Here is a 20,592-nt window from a genome sequence, read left to right as displayed (position 1 = left end):
TTCTGATGTAATTGATGCGTGAAACACTGACCGCACGCAGATGTGCGTCCGTGGTTTTCACGTACCCATTGACTTCAATAGGCGGCTAGGTGCATGAAAATGCACCAATATAGGACATGCAGTGAGTTTCACGCAATTGGCGCTCGCTGTGGGAAAAATTAACGCGTGTGTGAATGGCCCCATTAAAATCAATGGGGCCGTGTGCTGTGCGTTGTTTCAACGCACAACACACGGACGAGAATCTCGCTCGTCTGAATGAGCCCTTAAAGGGAAATGCAACCATAAAAGGATTTTATATTCATTAAAACTAAATCTAAACACACATGGTTCTGTGGCGTGATGTGATTGCATCCTTCCAAGCTAAGTGACGGCTATTGAATGTCTACGGCAGCTTTGTATTGGGTTTACGGCTCTGCACTGTACGGCATCTAAATAATACACCAATATTAAACAGATTGCTGTATGTAATTGAGTAAAGTAAAAAAGAATAGTTGGAGAGATTTGCATCCGATATAATAGAAGGCGCGGTTGAACTTTATGATGCGTTTTATGTCTGGCAGAAGATCCCTCCTATTTTCCTTTTAATAAATGTAATTTAAACAGTCTCCTTGGAAACCATGCACGCTTTTCTCATTACTTTCCAAATTTGGTGAGCAACCAGAAAAGTTGCAATTTTTTTCATCAAAATTGTTGCATTTCAGTTTGCGGCTTTTTTGGCGCAGTTTACGCCAAAACCTGGCATAAACTGCATAATAAATGTGTGCCAGTGACTGTTTAATAAGATGTTGCTCCACATTTAGGGATGGATTAGAACAATGTGCCCTGAACACATCTAATGTTACCAACAACCCGTCTCCTTTTGTAACTTACATAATGTTCTCATTTGGTAACGCACTTCAATAGCTCCCACGTTCTATTGTTCCTCTAGCCGTCCTTCCCCTCTATGAGGTCAGCCAGGATTGCCATTATTTTGTTTGTGGCTCTGAGTGTTTATACATCCGCATCTGCGTGCTAATTCCTGCAAAGCAACAGATCTGGAAGAGAAGTGCATGGGGGTAAAAAAAGGAAATCCAGCAGCGAAAAGCTTCACAGGATCCTATTTCTACATGGTTTATATTTAAAGTTCAAGAGAAGCAAGAGGGAATAGAGTAAAAGACGTCTGTGGAGCTTGGCAGGGCACCAGGATGACCTCATTGGTGTGTTATCGGAAGACGCGCTCTCTACCGGCGGCCATATCCAAGCTGGCTAGGAGCTGCTGTGATTGAGGAAGGCGTTCTGAAACCATAATTGTACGGCTCGATTTTTGGCTCTTGAGGTCCTTCTCCTTTTTTGTTTTTTGTTTTTTTTATTATTGGTAGTTTCTGCTGTATTTTGGACCTTCCGATTTTGTATCAGAGCTGCATCAATCAGAAAAATAGCAGGAGGAAAATACCACATTTTTCTATTCGTTAGTTCTATACAAAAGTACAATGGTAGTACAGGCCAAAGTGAACCATGACTGTCTGACGTGTGGCGAACTACAAGTCTCAGCGTCTAGTCCAAGGTAAAGGCAGCAGCTGCCACACATTACATACCAGTTCAGACTTGGTGTAATTACCACAGATTCTGCTGTGGAAATCAGCAGCAATTTACAGTAAGTACATGGGGATATAGTTTTCCAAATCCCCTTCCTGTTCCCCCTTTGACGTCTTTCATTGATGTCCATTGACTATTTTCCAAACTTATTGGTACAATGGGGCAGTTTATCAATAATGTCGTGGGAAAAGGCTTTGGTGCTGTGTAAGAACCTCTATGAGGTCTATGACACTTTTTGTTGAAATTTTTATTTATTTTTTATTTGGTATTCTGATTTATCTGTTCTTATTTGCTCGAGTCGTTAAGTTTTGAAGCGTCCATTTATTTCTACACCACGACCGGTGACTGCCATCATTTTGGTTTACGTGTTGTTCTTGCCTTATAAATATAGTCCGTGGTCTCTTGTGAGAGGGACTGTTGCTTGTTACCAGCACTTGACGTATATCTCAACAACCACACGTAAAACAAGATGTGAGACCTGTGACCAAACCACGTATTGGTTCCCCTCTTGTTTATATACGGACATGGACTCCTCTTCAGACATCCATAAATAGGAGGCCTTGTGCAGCTGGGAGCTCATGTATAATGCATGTCTTGGTGCACTTTGAAGTTTGCGTTACCTTTTATTCAGGCCCAACTTCAAAGCTCCCCATTTATACATGCACGACACAAGATAGGAAAAATAAGGTGAAGTGGGAGTTGGAGGCATAAATAGAGGGGGGGTGGATTAATAATTCAATGTGCAGTTAGAAAAGGTTAAACTTAAGGCTGCGTTTTACTGTGTGAAGCTCAGATGTGTAATTTGGCATCAGAGGATCAAGAGTGCATCGAGTTTTAGATAAAGTGGACTTCTTCAGGGACTGCCGAGGCTTTATAAGAGGTTTTATAATAGGGCTCTGGCGATTAATGATCAAAATCACGATTAATAGAACATATAACCTCTAATGATTGATGAAGGATTATTTAGGCCACACCCCTTTTTGCGTCACGCCTCCTTTTGAATGCTACGCCATTGAATTAATATCTATCCCCTGAGCGTGCTGTATCCTATTGTATACAATATATCTTGACACTTCCCCCAACTGTATAATGACCCATCGCTGCCCCCACGCTGTATAATGCCCACATAACTTCCCCCGCACAGCCCCAATAGTGCCTAATAAAAATAGTAATATACATACCCACCTAATGCCCGTTCTAATGACGAGTGATGGGGATCAGTCTGGTCCTCTGGTCTGTGCAGGCGCGATGACGTCACTGCCTCACGTCTGGCGATACATTATGAATGGTAGAGCAGGGACAATACGGCCCACTGTTCCACCATTGGGTTCAACTGTATCTGCATCCTGAAGATGCAGATACAACTTAAACTGGGAAAAATAACTGGCTACAATGAAATGGGCAAGATGATGTCTATTAATTGTGCTGAATTTCGTTGTTTTTTTTATTTAATTGCCCGGCACTTGTTCATAACCTAGATGGCGGTGGAGTAGCTAAGCGGGGTGCAGAGGTTTGTCACACCCTGGTCATGGCACCTGATGCCTAAAGGTCCCGATAATATGATTGAGATCAATAGGTGGGGAGGGGGAGGGTTTGGTACATAATCTACATCTCGGCCCGGGAGCTTCTATCGTCGCCTCTGGGATTTCGACTTTGAGGCATCTGTGTAGAGCTGTGATTGTGTAAGAAGTGAGTCACGGGATTCTGAGGTGCTGGGGATTGGACACGTTATATATGAGCTCTGGGTGACTTGTACTAAAGAAGATAAACAGGATTAGGAACTTGAACTTCAGCAATAATAAATGGGCTGTCGTGCAATGCTTGTGTTCTAGATTGTGCCTGAAACGCGGGCTGATCGGGTTCTATTCAGAATTTGAGTACAATAACTCCTTAATAAATGTGGAATAAGTTAGCGGATGTTGATTTTCTATTATAGGGAGGAGGTCACCTGGTGCCCCAGTGCAGTATTTGTTATAGGACCCATCACCCCCATATGCCATTACGTGCTGCTGTGTGTAGGTTCTATAGACCTCCGTAAGAGATTTTATTTGTATGTTTTGATAACTCTTTAGTAGCTGTAAAATACTCCTGTTTTTATATCCGAGACCTAGGGGCCCCTGCAGGCACCAGAGCCCGGGTGCAAATGCAACCCCTGCACTCCCTATAGCTATTCCACTGATTCTGCTTATTTTGCCATAAAGGAATATTGTGCAACATGATGTTCCTGAAAGTGCGTCCGCCATGTTTCCCTATGGAGCATTATACCTCCCTGCTGGGGCTTATAATAACCTGATGTGAAGTTAATGCAGCTCACAGCAGGAGAAAGCTCTGGGGTTCCAGGGTTATTGCTGCAATTCAGATCCATGCTTCAGTTATGGTAAGAAAACCTGGACATCTGACTTTGTATTAGTTTTATAACTTTGCACTAGAAATATTCACCGGAGCAATAATAAACTTTAGAGAAATAAAAGTTGTTTTGCAGTCGGCGCTCACCTCCGCACTCTCCATTATCCATGCTTCTCAGACGCCACTAATCTCTGGGGTGAACCAAGGATCTTGGCGGTAAAAGCCAACCATGTTTCCTCTGACCTGATGTTGAAAGATTGCATGGAGGCCCCTATAGATGCCCCCTTCTCCTTTGCCACTTAAAAGCTAATGGGGGTTGAATGATTTTTCTACACCAGTTTTTTTGGCACAGAAAAGCTGAAAACTGCTCAAAAGATGCAACTTTTGTGCAAGTTCCGCTGCTTTTATCACTTTTCTAAAAAGTGGGCAGAATTTTGTAGGAAGTTACGGGGGCCCCAGCACATTTAATGCAGAAACGTTAGTATTACCGAAATTCCTTCCTCTCTATAGACAGGCTTCACTTTCCACAACAATGCCATTCAGTGTCTCTGGAAAGCTGGATGACCAATCCTATGGTAGGCACTATAATGGTGAGCAATAGTTATGTATTAGACAAAGGTAACTCGGAACATAATAGAATAACTAAGGGGGGAAATGCCCTTCAATAACGCATGTGTGAACGTGTTTAACCCAATGAACCAGTGTGGTCGCTGAAGACCTCTTGACTTCCTTAGGCGGGTCCAGTACAGAAGTGCCGGCTTCAGCTCTATTATACGTCTTCTGATGGAAAGTATGTCTAACTTTTTTTTTTTTTCTTTGCTCAGTTGTTAAATATGATGAAGTCTTCCAGGAAGGAGTTAAAGACCCACAGTATTGGTTAAAGAGTTAGGGTTCACAGGACCTTCTTCTCATTATCAAGCCTGAGCAAACACGGGATGGCGGTGAAGTGTGATGAGGGTGTGCTTGTTGCTTCTGGCCAACTACCTGGAGGATTAAACTTGATTTTCAAGTTGGTCTTGAAAAACTCTCTCATAGCAGAGATGACATACATTCCAGAAAGCGCACTAGTTCTGAGCAGCCAAGTTGGCCTCTAAGTCACAGAATGCGTGTATTTTCATTCCCGCCTATTCACGTAACCCTGACACCCATGTGAACTTCAGCTGGGAGAATGAGATCGCAAGAAATGACTGATCCCTAGTCATGGTTTAATAAGAGCAACCGATAATGAGCTCTTGTATGTGACAAATATTTTTGTCATTTCTTTTTTACAATGGTTGGCTGGGTATAGGCCCATTCTCATATGCAGGCTTATTTTTTGGGTTTGGTTTTTTATTTTCCTTCATTATAGTCTGGTTGCAACTGTTTTTTATAGAAAAAAAAATACCCAAAAATGTAGTTGTGGTAATATTTTTTAATATAGAAGTGAAGAGGGGTTTCTTGTAAATGGCATACATACGTGTCTATACTTAATCCTTCCTACTAAAGTCAATAGGTTAAAGACACAGCAAGAATTCCAGAACTAGAGTAGCATCTGGCAGGTCCATTATTATGTTAAAAACCAGACCGGGCGCAGCTATGATCATGGATTCCAGCTGAAATCCTTCTCCTGTCTCACGAGAGGCTTAAACTGCTGCTCTTTGCCCGCACAGCCGAAGATCGCACTGGCCGCATTGCAGTAATGCAAGTCAACGATGCCGCGTTGCGACCCGCATGATACAGGGACACGGCAGTCGTAAAAAAAAAAAACGGTTTGGATTTCTTGAGACGGTCATGTGGTGGTGACCTGCAGTACACAATGCGGCCACATTCACTGACATTACCGTGATGCAGCCAGTGCGACACTGTGATAATACAGCGACTTATGGGCCTGCGTCGTGGCCAGAGTTGCTTTGTTTGCCCTAGCCTTATACTGTGACCCAAGCTTAGAAGGGGTCTTGGGCTATGTTCACACATCGCTTATTTGTTGCGGAATCTGCACTGAAAATCGGCAGCAAAGTACAGTAACCATGTAAGTGAATTGGGTTTTAACAAACCCCATTTATTCACGGTGTATAAAAATCAGGTGATTTTAGGGATGCCGCGGTTTTTAACATTTTCACCATTCCCTATTTGTTGCAGAAATGCCGCAATGCAAAAAGAGAAATCTGCCGCTATATCCACATCAAAATCGGCTACGAAATCTATATCTAACACAAGTAGATTTTATTGTGGCTTTTGGTGCGGATTTTTAGGACCAGTTCACACTGAGGTTTTTTTGCAGCTGGAAAAATCTGCCTCAAAATTTCTAAAGGAATTTGCGGCTTTTTTCGGCCACGGCCATTGAGCACCGCGGGCAAAAAAACTGTATGAAAACCGCTTTCTCTGCCTCCCATTGATGTAAATTTGTGGTCAGACACGGAAACGGCCAAAGAAAGGGCATGTCGCTTCTTTTACCCGCAAGTGTTGTTTGGGCGTGGTTTCCGCGTCAAAATACTTTGAAGAAAACAACGGTTAAGGGCTAGTTCAGAGTCATCAGTTTTGCATGTTCTATTTTATAGCTTTTTTTTTTTTTTGCCATTCCCTTTGTCTGCCCTACCAATAATATAACCGGTCCTATTCTTCTCCGTATTTGCGGTCCATCTCGCCCATTCTAGTGCATGAGTCTGCAAAAAAAAACAAAAAAAACTGACAGCACACGGAAGCCACTAGGACCTGCGTTTTTCTCTCCGCAAAGTGGAAACGGTCTTGTGCAAGATGCCTTAGGCCTCATGCACACGACCGTAGCCGTGTGCACGGCCGTGATTTTCGGGTCGGCCGACTGCGGACTGTCAGCCGCAGGCCGCCCGCAAATTACGGGACATGCACATGGCTGCCGCCATTGTTTTCAATGAGCCCGGACTGCAGAACAGGGCCGTAATAAGACATGCCCGTTCTTTCTGCGGGCTCCCGGGCCGTGCAAGGACCGCAAAAACTACGGTCGTGTGCATGGCCCCATAGAATAGAATGGGGCCGCAATTCTCCCGTGGATTTTCGGGGGAATTGCGGCCGCAAAAACACGTTCGTGTGCAAGATGCCTTAGTCTGAAAACCACCTCTTGCCTCATCAGAGGCTCAGGCTCCGGCCCCTCATACTTTACACTGCTCTTCGTTGTATTCAGGTTGGCTGCTATTTATTAGTAAATGTTTAGAAGTGAGAACATAAGGAGCGATTTTTACTTTACATCAAGGATAGAGAAATTATAAACCGCCCTTTGCATCCACCCTCACACATTCTATTTACTAATTTATTCTCCGAGTTCACCCAATACAAAGTCTTTACTAATGACCTTCTCATTGGCTTCTCTAAACTCTTGAGCTCTTATTTCTTTCTTCTTGTCTGGAATTCCCTTCCTTATTCCATCCGCCACTCTCCAACCCTACAAAAAAACTTTGATTTTGTCCTGAATTTACCTCTGTTCCAAGATGACAATTTTTTTTTTTTTACTCCACTTTTCCACTTCTTCTGTCTACCTCCAGTACCTTTATAGATTGTAAGCTCCTATGGGCAGAGCTCTGTCTGCATGTATGTAGTCTTTGCTGTGTGAACACTCGTCATACTGGGATTTTTGCGGCATCATTTTCTATTCGTGTATAATCTACAAATGTTTTCCCTAGTACAGCTCCAGGGATGATGATGATGGTGCTAGATAAAGGAGGAGACACAGATTAAACGTTGTATTGATCCATTAACCGTACAATAATTGTCTGGGCCAGTAACCATGTTGTTTTCCCTCCCTGACTTTGGGTTGTTATAAAGTGCTGGACATCTGCTTCTTTGTGTCGGGGACTGCGCGCAGTTCATGGATCCGTGCGGTCTGTGTAGGTGGATTCCTGTTACTTCACCAGGAGCTTGTTCTTGTGTTGTGAACACGGGGCAGGACCCTGGCAATGTGTCAGGATTTACTGGTGAATCATCCCTCTGACTCAAAATAAAAAGGTCTTCTTTTTCACACAGATTAAAATATCAGTATTACGCTTTACTGTGTAGATTTACAGTTTTGGCCCACAAGACGTTGGGTCCAGAGCTACACGGTGAAGTTTTTGTTTTCAAAAACATTTCCACGCATTTTTGTTAATCTCTCCAATAGTGTGTGTGTGTGTGTGTGTTATACTATATATTTTAATTTCTCTTAATGCTGTGTAAAACACCTAATAAAAGCTGATTGTCTGTCCAATAATTAAAGCCTCATTCACATCTGCGTTTGGTGTTTTCAGAGTAGCAGAAAAACAAAAATAGAAGCTTCCGTTGCATGGCGGACACCATTGGCTCCCAACGTAATCTCTTGCTTTTAATGGGTCCCTTCGGTTGTCCATTTCACCTAAAACAATAGCGCAGCTTGCTGCACTGTTGTGTCCGTTTTTTTTCGGCCCTATTGGAGACTAAGGCCCCTTACGGAGCGTTCAATGTAGATGTGAACAGGCCTTTAGTAGTCTATAATCAGCACTTGTTGTATATTGTAAATGCTAATATAAAATCACTGTCAGTCTCTGACCTGTTTAGGGGATATATAAATTGGCAATCAACGCTTCACTGCCAATGTTTGTATCAGAAGTATGTCAGTTTATACAAGATAAATGATACAATGTATCAAGAATATGTGTCTAGTGCATTCACACTTTGCATTGACACACAAATTAATCTAGTGTGGTAGGTAATAATGCTAAAAAAAATAACATATCACGTATATTTATGTCCAGTTTGTACCTTAGTTACTATCCATTTTTATATAGGTTTCTAAACTGGACATAGAATATCAGAGATATAGGTGGGGCCCAATAGCCACACCTATAGAGATCTGCACAAGGTAGATAAATTCAATCCAAGTCCAGCACATCCAAGTTAGGTGCAAGGAATATTGTTCAAATGCTAAGACCCTTAAAGAGAATGTGTCGCTAGAAAAATATTATTATTTTTTAGTTAAACTGTTAGTATATTCAAATTTTTTTAATTTTTTTCACAAGTCAGGAAATATTATAAATTAGATTCTAATTTATAACCTTTCCATGTGCTGGTCACTAGAGGGAGCAATTCCCAAAATTGCAGCATTGGCATGTGGTAAAGTAACCTCATTGCTTTATGCTGCAAAATTGGAGAAGACGCACTCGCTCTAGTGTCCTCACACAATTCCCCCTCCTTTATCCTGGCAAGTGCCAGGAGAAAGGAGGGGGTTGAATGTTCAAACCTCCTACACTGTGTGCCACCATTTTTTGAGCGAATGCACAGTGTAGGAGGATACAGTGGTAATCAGACAGTATAACACAAACATAACTTACCTGCTCCTGCGGCTCCCTCCGCTCTTAGTCCTTGCTTCTGAACATATGGACGGAAGCCGCTACCGGAAGTAGTCACCTTGCTGTCCGGCCGCGGCTTCCGGTCCACATGAAAATGGCGCTGGATGTCGCCATGCCGAAGACCTTTCTTTTGGACTGTGGGAGCGGCGCATGCGCCGTTCCCACACAGACGGCGTACGCTATAGTGAATGGAACGGCTCCCGTTCGCATTCTCTATGGGAATGTATGTGCCGTATTCCATCTCTGTATGTGTCGTTAAACGACACATACGGAGATGAACAAAAAAATGGCAGCCCCCATAGAGAAGTAAAAGAAAGCAAGAGAAAAAAGTACAGCACAAAAACACGAATAAAATTTATTTTAATGACATACTAAAAGCAATAACATATAAAAAAAAAAATTTCGTGGCACCTTCCCTTTAATTCCTATCCTACCCATAATTAGCCCTACGCGTTTCTTTGCTATCAATTTCTGCCGCAAATCTTCAGGGGCCTACAGCCAATCTATTAGATCTTCTAGCATTCTAGAAGTCTTAAGCGTACAATGCTCTGAATGAAACAAATCGTGCTACAACGTGGACATGGTAAGCAAGCCACTGTTGGTGGCCAAACACTACATCTTATAAGGTGGAGGACACACTCCCCACATGTGCATATTGAACCAATGGAAAGGGCACGGCGCGTAATGCCTGTCAAACCCACGTAGGTGGGGACGCTTTCAGGTCAGCCAATCAGCATAGTGCCGCCTCCCCTGAGATGACGTGTGGGGCTGTGATTGGAGACTATGCGCTGTCAATCAGCGCATGGAGCGTCCCGAGCAGCAGTGGACTGAAACACTGTTCCAAAAACCCCTCCATGTCAGGGGAATGTGACTGACAGGCTATGCTTTCTCTAAGTGTATATGCGCTGTGCCCACATTATGAACATTGGTAAGGGGGTAACATAAGGTGTGAGCAGGTATATCATAAAATAAAGGCTATGATGCTCTAGATTTATAATGATAGGCGCAAATGTCGATCAGGTTTATTTTCTTTATGAATAAGACAGAAAAATAATTGTGCCATGCCTCATCATATACCATATTACCTAGTACAGTGCCATGTTCATGAGGCCTAACCCTGCACATACAGGATTAGAAAAACCTGCCTGCTTTCCTCCAAAAGACAGCGCCACACCTGTCCATCGCTTGTATCTGGTATTGCAGTTCGGCTTCATTGAAGTGAATTGGACTGACCTGCAATACCACTCATGACCTGTGGACCGGTGTGGTGCTGTTTTTGGAAGAAAGCAGTCATGTTTTCCTTATCCCAGACACTCCCTTTAGGTAATATTGGAGAATGAGACTCTTCATCGTTACAGTTGCTCATATTTGCCAGAACCAGTTGTTCATTTATAAGCGCATTGTCACAGTGAAATCTTTATTTCTGCCGCGTCTACTCTGCATTATTCGGCCCTGTCCGGTTGTCATTCTTGTTTCAAATACAGTGAATCGTACCGGATTACTTGCACGTCTCCTTTTGCGGCTGAACCCCGTGGCACCTGTTGGCCTGTGGCATTTAACTCCTGGCGTCCTGCAACCTGAGTACAGTTAATAATAAAGATCTAATGTACGACGTTCCCAATATGAACATAATCTAGAATGATGATCGCCTGAATGGTGCTGTGACCTCTATGGCAGGGGATGGCTGCGGTGACAAAGGGCTCATTTAATGATGTCCATTCCTCCTGTTTGCAGTAAGTGGATCTCATTCAGGCACAAATCTCCTCGGTTATGTTATTATATTGCAGCATTTCATCTATGACCTGACCCAGACATCTGCTGCTCGAAGGGAAAAAAAATTCTGTTTAGGCCTAAAGTCTGTAATTAGACCAGTGATTGTTGTCCCAATGTCAGTGTATGTGACCTCCGTTACTTTTCATAAATCTCGCTCCTTTTGTGTATGACCTCCGTCCGTGCCCCCCCTCCCTATTTTCCCCTTGTATCCGCTTTGCTGGAAGATTTTTTCCGGATTGTTGTGTATGAAGCTCTCTGATATTTTACATCCCTCGTTACACAAGCACGGCTACCTGGTATTAGCTGCGGTTAGGTCACCCATCCTACAGGATCGCTATAATGTGGTGGAGGCTCACTACCACATCTAATATTATTTTGGCCTTATTTTTAGCTTTTGAAGACTATGGTGATGTGTATTCATCTATTGGCTCATAATTTTTCTGTATTCGATCTCCAGGCTCCTCTGCCTAAGGTCTTATTCAAACGAGCGAGTGTAAAATTGGACGTGAAAAACATCCCTTTTTCACAACCGTCGCACCTGTGCGGAATTTGTTTACACGAATCCCTCATAGACTAGTCTATTGAGGGATCCATTAAAACTGACTGACTAATATAGGACATGTCCAATTTCTTTATCGACCCTTCACACGGTCCTTTTTAAAATTGCAGTGTGAACATCCCCATAGAAATACATGCCTCTGTCACATGGACTATTAATACATTCGTCTGAATAACCCCTTGGGGTGTATTCACATATGCATGTTCTGATCAGGTTATGCAGTATTTGAAGCCAAAACCAGGTGTGGATCTTAAAGGGAGATGAAGTATAAAGGACAGATACTACTTCCACTGTTACAATACACTCCTGGTTCTGGCTTCAAAAACTACATTAAAAAAAACTGCATGTGTGAATATACACTTATCGAGGTAGTGTTTCCTTTTTCTCACTGTTGGTTTAGGTGCTTGTAGGCCTCATACACACGACCGTGTTTGGTACGTGAAATACGGACCGTATGTCGGCCGTATTTCCCAGACTGACCACCGTTCAGTGAACCCGGCCCCTAGCATCATAGTAATTTATGATGCTAGGAGTACCTGCCCCATTGCGGAAATACTCTCCTGTGCTGTAATCCGTATGGCACAGTTTCCCGTGGAGAGGCAGGGACTCCTAGCATCATAGATTACTCTAATGCTAGGAGCCCGGCTCCCTGAACTTACTGTGGTCAGTCTGGGAAATTGCTGCAGAGCTGCAGTGTAAAGCATGGGGAGAGACCTAGTAGCATGACCTGTTCAATTGATAAGGCTGTGTTTACATTGGCTTTCGGATTTGTTACTTTGTTCCATTGCACGACGGACGACAAACCCACTGACTTTTTTTTATGCGTTCTGTCAGGGTGTCCATGTTTTTTCTGGAAACCACAGCGCTGCATGCTGCACTATGGTTTCCAGTATTTCCTGCCAGATATGCGATGGAAACCCCCACCGCCATTACAGCGTGACAGCCGCTGATACCCCCAGCGCCATTACAGCGTGACCGCTACTGTGTGTAACGGAGGCCTAGTTTACATCCTGGTGTTTTTTTCTTTTAACCGTACATTGAGGGGGTGCAACATATCTTACTACAGTGGGATACGTTGTATGAACTCCCCGTTGCTGTGCCTGGGAAAACGTTAGTTTTTGCATCGGAAGCGCTTTGGACGGAGACTCTGACCCTGGGAAGGAGCTTTCTCTGAGCCAATTCGCTACCTGACTTTTTTTTTTCCTCAGGGACTCTGGCCATTGGGAAACTCCTAATGTATACATTTAACGTATACCTGTGATAGATGCCATGCAGTGACGTCTGTCAGTCTCCCATAGCGTAGTCATTTTTATTTTTTTGCTGTGGAGTTACAGCTAATTCTCATTAAACTGGCAGGTAAATCTTCTGAATGGAACTTGCAGAAATCAAAGTACTTGCTGCAGAAATAAACCCATTTAAATGCATGGAATTGATTTTCAGTATCTAAAACTTCTGCAACAAATCTGCCGCGTGTGAACTTACCCTAAAGAGGCCCCTTGTTCACATAGCAAATTTTGTTGCAGAAATTTAAACCACTAAAAATCTGTTACATTCACCTGAAGGGGGTTGGTTCTGCAGCAAGCACAAAATCTGCGACCTGTGCAGGGGTCTCGGGGTGGTGTATTCAGACATTGAGGTGCTGTTAAAACTGCATAAAAATAAAACACACAAAAAAACAAAACTCTTTTTTTACTGCGATTTTGATGCATCTTTTTTAAATACGGTTTTAACTGCAACTCAACCGCAACTTCTGAATACACCTTCGGTGGGGTTAAATTTGTAAAAAAAAACGACTCCAACTAAATTAAGCCAAATTAGTGCACGTTATATGAAGTGTTTTATCATATTGTTATTTTTATCAGAATATGAAATCCTACGTTCATCATTATTGAAACCGAAAAGAAGGAAAATAAGTCTGACGCGTTTTACATCTGCCCAGTTGTTCATCACAATCCCCCCCCCCCCTTGACATAATTAAAGGTGTTTTACCAATGCATTTTGCAAATTAATTGGACACCATTGATCGTTCCTTGACTTGTCTCCAATTTATCCCTGAGCACCGGCTTATTATCTTGGCTTAAATTGAATGTGACGACTTCTAAACTTTTTTTTTTTTTTCCCTTTTTAATATTGTGTCTGAAAGCACCTACTGGTAATAATTGAAGTCTAAGTAATCATTGTTTCATTGTTATAGTTGCCTAGAACGGTAGTTATTTTGCTTTCCTGCCGGGTTAATACATTTGGTGGATAAATTCCAGAACCGTGCTTAATCCATAGCCTGCCATTAAAACCAGAGAAGCAAGGAAATTAAAATGAGACCCGCACAGTGACAACCGAGCTGTCTGATGGTGCGCTCACAAACCAAATACTCCCTGAATCTTTTATTGTTTGCTTCTTTTTATTTGTCTGACCTGTTGTGTCCTTTTATATCAGACAACCTCCGTAGACATGGGGTTTATCTGTACAAAGTATTATTTTCCAGACATAGGAAACGTCCACCACATCCTAAAAAAAATAAAAAATGGCGTAAGAGATTCTGGTGCAGGTGGCTTTATATTGGTGTACACCAGCCAGAAATGAATCATTGGGGAATAGGTCATCAGTGCTGTGAAGTGCACGGCCAACTCAACATGCAAGTAGGACATTCAATGCACACAAATTTACTCCATATTTTGCCTCCTTAGGTTGGATTCGCACTAGCGTTTTTGGAGAGGTTTTTCCATTGCATTTTTTTACTTTTTTGCCCCAAAAAGCTGCAGTCAGATGTTACTTTTAAAGTCTGTAGTGAAATATGAGTGCCTGCATACAGAGTTGAGGGTTTCGGTGGCTGCTTGGTCACGTTTTTGGGGCCAGTGATGGTTTGTTTTCTGGCGTTCTTTCTATGGACTACATATACTTTAAAACTGCCAGGAAAGACACACATACAAAATGTCACAAAATAAAAACATGCCACCAAAAACGCGTTTGAAAAAAACACCCTTTAAAATGCTTGAGACGCATTGCATTTTTTTACATGTATTTTAGATGTGCCTCCACCAATACCTGCCGTCCACTGTCTTGAATTGGTGGCTGGACATTATTCTGCAACATCAGAAAACGATCTGGCGCTTTCATGCAACATTTGCATCTATATATTTTTCTTTTAGAAGTGATAATTTAGTTGAAATCTGATGAACTCTGGTAGTCCGATTGCTTATGATTACATAGGTGAGCGACTGATAAACCAATCCGGGATCGGGTGAAGAAATTCCCCTCTGACGACCTAAGGACCCGTTGTCATACTTGTAGTCCGTTATTCTGAAGGTTCAGAACCACGTATTTTTGCGCACTGTGTTGCATTTTAAGCAATACTTCCTTTCTGCGACACCCTTTTTGAGAAAGTAAAAAAAAATAAAAAAAGTAATGTGGCCCCCGGCATGTATGCCACAATTCTGGCGCATTTTGAAAAGTAAATTGCCCCATTATCAAAGATTTTAGTTGCAGAAATTTCTGCAACGAATCTGCCGCATGTGAATATACCCCTAGGTTATGGCTACGCAGTGACTTGCATGAAAATGTATAGTTTAGTGCAATTTGTGCTGTTCGCTGTTGGAATAATGTAACTTTATTATGGCAGATTTTTCCAACGTGTGGTTTATCTGGAGATTTTATGGAGTGTCGTCATTAAGCTTTTCTACCCATCGAGGCCTCAGGAACAGAACTTCTCTAATCCTTTGTGATATTTATAGATCTTGGGTCTGTATTTCTGTGGTCATTAAAGTAATCTTCAGTACTCAAGGTGTTAATGAGGCCTCTTCAGTCGTGTTGTTAAGCCAGGAAATCAGATGTGTTAATTAAAATACCTATGTTCTATTTACCTGCCGATCATTCTTCGCAGGCTACAGTGTTTCTGCTAATTTGCTAAAATCGTTTTCTACGTTTTGAGCGTTGGCTAGGAAACCTTATCTCCTGGAGGCTTTTATACCGCCCTCCCCTTCTATACCCCCTCAAAGTTGTGGTGTAGCGATGCTCCATTGTATGGCAAGTGGCCGCTCATTGATTTCATGTCGGACAAAACAAATTAATTAATCCTGCAGCTGAAATATTGTGAAAGGGAGGACACAAGCAATGTGACAAAGGCTTAGACGCCTCTCTTTATTGGGGCAAACGCCAGTGAGTTTAGGATATTGTCGCTTTTACATGAAATCATTATTAGTTATATAGGTCCTTCGTCCAGGATACGGTGCAGTCCATGTTTTATAACGCCGTATAATATATTTAAGGTCCATCTCACACCCGGCACCGAGCTGCTCCTCCAAAACCGCATGTCCAAGTGAGATTCTTGCAGTAATGGGCAGCTGAATTTTAATTTTATTTTTTTGGAGCTGCTTCTAGGAGAAGCCTCATGACCATTATTCTTGTATGAACGACTATCATGGCTTTTACATTGTATTTTACCGGGTCCCCCCCCCCCCCCCCCAACGGCTTGACAAGGAGTAGCTTACAGAAAAGGGGGTAGCTTAAAATGTGCCATTTTCCGGCAAAATTTTCTCACAAAAGAGTTGCTCTAAAGTAAGCCAACCAAGAGGTGCCATAAAATTAGACATTAGTCTAAAGTTGCACCAAATCTATCATCCAACATGAGTCACTGTGATAAATTTGGCGCATTTTATTCTAATCTGTTTATATTTAAGACCATATCGAAAAATCTGCCACAAAGTCTACATTTCGCCACCTTGTTGAGACACTTTTCAAAGCGGTCTTAATGTTAAAGAGGCTCTGTCACCAGATTTTGCAACCCCTATCTGCTATTGCAGCAGATCGGCGCTGCAATGTAGATTACAGGAACGTTTTTATTTTTTAAAAACGAGCATTTTTGGCCAAGTTATGACCATTTTTGTATTTATGCAAATGAGGCTTGCAAAAGTACAACTGGGCGTGTTGAAAAGTAAAAGTCCAAGTGGGCGTGTATTATGTGCGTACATCGGGGCGTGTTTACTACTTTTACTAGCTGGGCGTTGTGTATAGAAGTATCATCCACTTCTCTTCAGAACGCCCAGCTTCTGCCAGATCACGCTGTGACGTCACTTCCCCAGGTCCTGCATCGTGTCGGACGAGCGAGGACACATCGGCACCAGAGGCTACAGATGATTCTGTAGCAGCATCGGCGTTAGCAGGTAAGTCGATGTAGCTACTTACCTGCAAACGCCGATGCTGCTGCAGAATCATCTGTAGCCTCTGGTGCCGATGTGTCCTCGCTCGTCCGACACGATGCAGGACCTGTGAGTGACGACACCGCATGATCTCTCGAACACGGCTGTGTCTGCACTGCCAGAAGCTGGGCGTTCTGAAGAGAAGTGGATGTTACTTCTCGTCAGAATGCCCAGCTAGTAAAAGAAGTAAACACGCCCCGATGTACGCACATAATACACGCCCAGTTGTACTTTTACTTTTCAACACGCCCAGTTGTACTTTTGCAAGCCTCATTTACATAAATACAAAAATGGTCATAACTTGGCCAAAAATGCTCGTTTTTTAAAAATAAAAACGTTACTGTAATCTACATTGCAGCGCCGATCTGCTGCAATAGCAGATAGGGGTTGCAAAATCTGGTGACAGAGCCTCTTTAAGTGCCATCTGGTTGATTTTGACTTCTGGGGACATGATAACTTTTCTTAAACTGTCTTGTGAGAAGTACAAAGTGTCTTAAACACATAATTAATTTGGCGCACGGCTTGTACACTTGTTTCTTGGTGCAGTTTGAGACCGAATTCAGGTCCATTTTGCTCTGTAAATCTCCCCCATATGTAAAGTTGACCTTGGGACCCTCCACAGTTTTTTTGTATCCAGGTCCTCTACATGATGCTGGGGGTTGTATAAACTGCATGGTGGAAAGCTAATCTACTACATTTGTCCTGCTGCAAAATCAAATTCTGCTTGCATGGGTCTTGTCCACATGTAGCAGAATTGCGGAGAGGAAAAAACTCAGCCGAATACAGTAGCAGCAAAGTGAATGATTGAACAAATCTCATCCACACGCTGCGTAAATACGGAGTGGAAAAAGAAAACCGCTCGGGAATGGACCTGCGGTGCAGAATTATATTTAATTATAGGAATTCAATGGGGAGGTAAAACCTGCAAAATAGCGGTTTTTAAGTTTTTTTGTGTCGGGTTCGAAGCAATCCCGCCGAACAGACCCCCCCCCCCCCAAAAAAAAGCCCGATACTCCTGAGATGGCGTTATATCCCATGTGACCACTGCAGCCAATCACAGGAGACCGGCCTGCTAGAAGGTCGGCTGGTGCTGCAGTTTTCTGCAGCGGACGTCCTGGGCGATAAACTGCACCATAGTTTGGTACGGTTTTCAGGCTGGAATTCCCTGTGGCGCTGAATGCTTTTACGCAGTGTCTGTCCCATGTGAACTCTGCCTTACACAGGCCAATGATCAGGCAAACGAGCGTTCATCAGATCTTCTCGTTTATGCGGCCAATAAAATAGTTGGCAGCGCGTCTTTGTGTTAATAGGGAGATGTTCTGCCAACATGATGGAAATACGAGGACCAACGATCGCAGTAATAATCGCTTGTGCCCATACATAACCGATCATCACTCGTTTTCTCCTTTCACAAGGAGCTATGATCGACTAGCTCTCCATGTCGGCCACGGAAAAGAAGCTTAAAGAGGCTCTGTCGCCACATTATAAGTGTCCTGTCTCCTATATAAGGAGATCGGCGCTATAATGTAGGTGACAGCAGTTCTTTTTATTTAAAAAAAAAAAAACGATCTATTTTTACCACTTTATTTTCGATTTTGGATTTATGCTAATGAGTTGCTTAATGCCCAAGTGGGCGTATTTTTACTTTGGTCATCGTCATACACTCCCCTGTACAACGCCCACTTGGTCTAAAGTAAAAAATACGCCCACTTGGGCATTAAGCAACTCATTAGCACAAATCTAAAATCGCTAATAAAGTGGTAAAAATAGATCGTTTTTTTTTTAAAATAAAAAGCACTGCTGTCATCTACATTATAGCGCTGATCTCCTTATGTAGGAGACAGGACACTTATAATGTGGTGACAGAGGCTCTTCAAGGTGGAGAGGAGTCCAATCTACTGATCATGTGAAGCTTCTAAGCCGACCACAAGATTGGACTCCTGTAAGCAGAATTTGCTTTGGCAGCAGTAAGGGTATGTTCACATGCTTAACCAAAAACTTCTGAAAATACAGAGCTGTTTTCAAGGGAAAACCGCTCCTGATTTCCAGACGTTTTTTTTAAGCCGTTTGCGATTTTCGCGGCGTCAATTACGGCCGTTTTTGGAGCTGTTTTTAATAGTCTATGATAAACTGCTCCAAAAACTTCCCAAGAAGTGACCTGCACTACTTTTTCGCAGTCGTTTTTTTTTTGATGCGCCGTTTTTCAAAACTACTGCGTAAAGAAACTGCCCGTCTGAACAGAACGCAGTTTTTCCCATTGCAATCAATGGGCAGATGTTTGGAGGCATTCTGCTTCCGATTTTTCGGGCATTTACAGCCCAAAAAACGGCCGAAAATAACCTGTGTGAACATAACCTAAAGATGTTGGGATTCTGATCTCCCTCATGGGGCAGTTGTGTAGAGGAGACCTGTACATTGCCCTATATTCATAGGGAGGGAAATGTTCAGCACAATTGCCATTGAGTATTCTTCTCTGCGTCTCTTGTAGTCTTGCAGTAGGTCTCTCCCAGGAAAGTGACAGGGACAGGTGCACGTGCTGCTGACGGCGCGCAACAGGTTGGCATGACACTATGATTAAGTTTAGTATTGGACATCCTGTGTCCTTTTCACCAAAGACATTCTGCAGCATAACCCCCAGTAGGGTTTTATATTTTGATTGCATGAAGCTTTAAGTCCTCATTCACACAAGCGTTGGGGTTCCGTTAGACTTTTCTGTCAGGGGAACCCATAAACGGAAACCATAGCTTCGGTTTGCATTACTATTGATTTCAATGGTAAAGTTTCCATTGCAAATGGTTTGTTTGTCTCCGTTCCATAAGGTTTCGGGTCTTTAGTGGAAACCATTGCGTAGTCGACTGCGCTATTGTTTCCGCTAAAAAAACCAAAACCTAACGGAACGGAAACCATTAGCAACTGAAACTTTACCATTGAAATCAATGGTAATGCAAACGGAAGCTATGGTTTCCGTTTTGCTTTCAGTTCGTGGGTCCCCCTGATGGAAAGACCTAATGTAACCCATGAACGGAACCCGGACGCTGATGTGCACGAAACCTAATTCTGACTGATTCCCATACAAACCCAGTCTCCAATCATTAACCCACAAGGCAAGGCTGTAAGTTTCCAAATTTCACTCACAAATAGGACATAACTATACACCTATATCTTTATTCTCTCCAGACACCACTTTATTTCGAATGCATTTATATTGTGTTTTTTTTTTTATGGTCTTTACAATTGATTTTACATTGTGTTGGGTACTCCTCCTTTCCACAGAGATCTGCTACATTAATTTATTTCCCGTAATTCTTTCTATTCGGCAGCACTCTGTGTCCATGTAAAGGAATGTAAAGCCCACCGGTAACCAAAGCAGACCCAGGAGAACAACGTCCATACAGATGTTACTACCCTAGTGCTGACCATTAAAAGGGTTGTTCAGCGTTAAAAAAAAAAATGGCTGCTTTCTTCCAGAATCCGTGCCGCACCGGTCCAAAGATTGTGTCTGATATTGCAGCTCGACTCCATCGAAGTGAATGGGGATGATGTGCAATACAACATACAACCTGTGGACTGGTGAGCCACTGTTTTTGGAAGAAAGTAGCCATGTTTTTATACAACCTCTTTAAGCCACCGTGGCTTCTTTAATTTTTTTTTTACATTTTCCAGTTTGTTTATTTTATTTATTACAGCTGAACCTTCTAAATGTGTTCAGAATAATTTACAGGGATAGAAGTTAATTTTGCCATCTGCTGGAGGATTCATTGAGCCAGGCACACGGCAGCTTTCCATATAAATATTGTCACAGATTTAGGGTAAGGCCACACGGAGCGGCCCTGACACG

General features: G+C 42.6%; 1 protein-coding gene across 8 annotated transcripts in view; it reads left to right on the top strand.

Moving 5' to 3' along the window:
- Positions 1-20,592, top strand: part of TEAD1 (TEA domain transcription factor 1) — a 158,308-nt gene that overhangs the window by 24,305 nt on the left and 113,411 nt on the right. For 3 of the 8 annotated variants that reach the window (XM_075838135.1, XM_075838137.1, XM_075838134.1), the window contains exon 1: positions 1,119-1,543. The exons of 1 other annotated variant lie outside the window; for it this stretch is intronic. In XM_075838135.1, coding sequence (XP_075694250.1) covers positions 1,470-1,543 — 74 coding nt within the window. In that variant the 5' untranslated portion in view covers positions 1,119-1,469. Of the gene's footprint in view, positions 1-1,117; positions 1,544-20,592 lie in introns of those variants that run through there. 4 more of the 8 variants (XM_075838140.1, XM_075838138.1, XM_075838136.1 and 1 more) reach the window with 2 other exon arrangements.

Source organism: Rhinoderma darwinii, chromosome 9, assembly GCF_050947455.1.
Source record: "Rhinoderma darwinii isolate aRhiDar2 chromosome 9, aRhiDar2.hap1, whole genome shotgun sequence".
Lineage (NCBI taxonomy): Eukaryota > Metazoa > Chordata > Amphibia > Anura > Rhinodermatidae > Rhinoderma > Rhinoderma darwinii.
The sequence above is the reverse complement of the archived record's forward strand: the minus strand, read 5'-3'. Positions and strand labels throughout refer to the sequence as shown.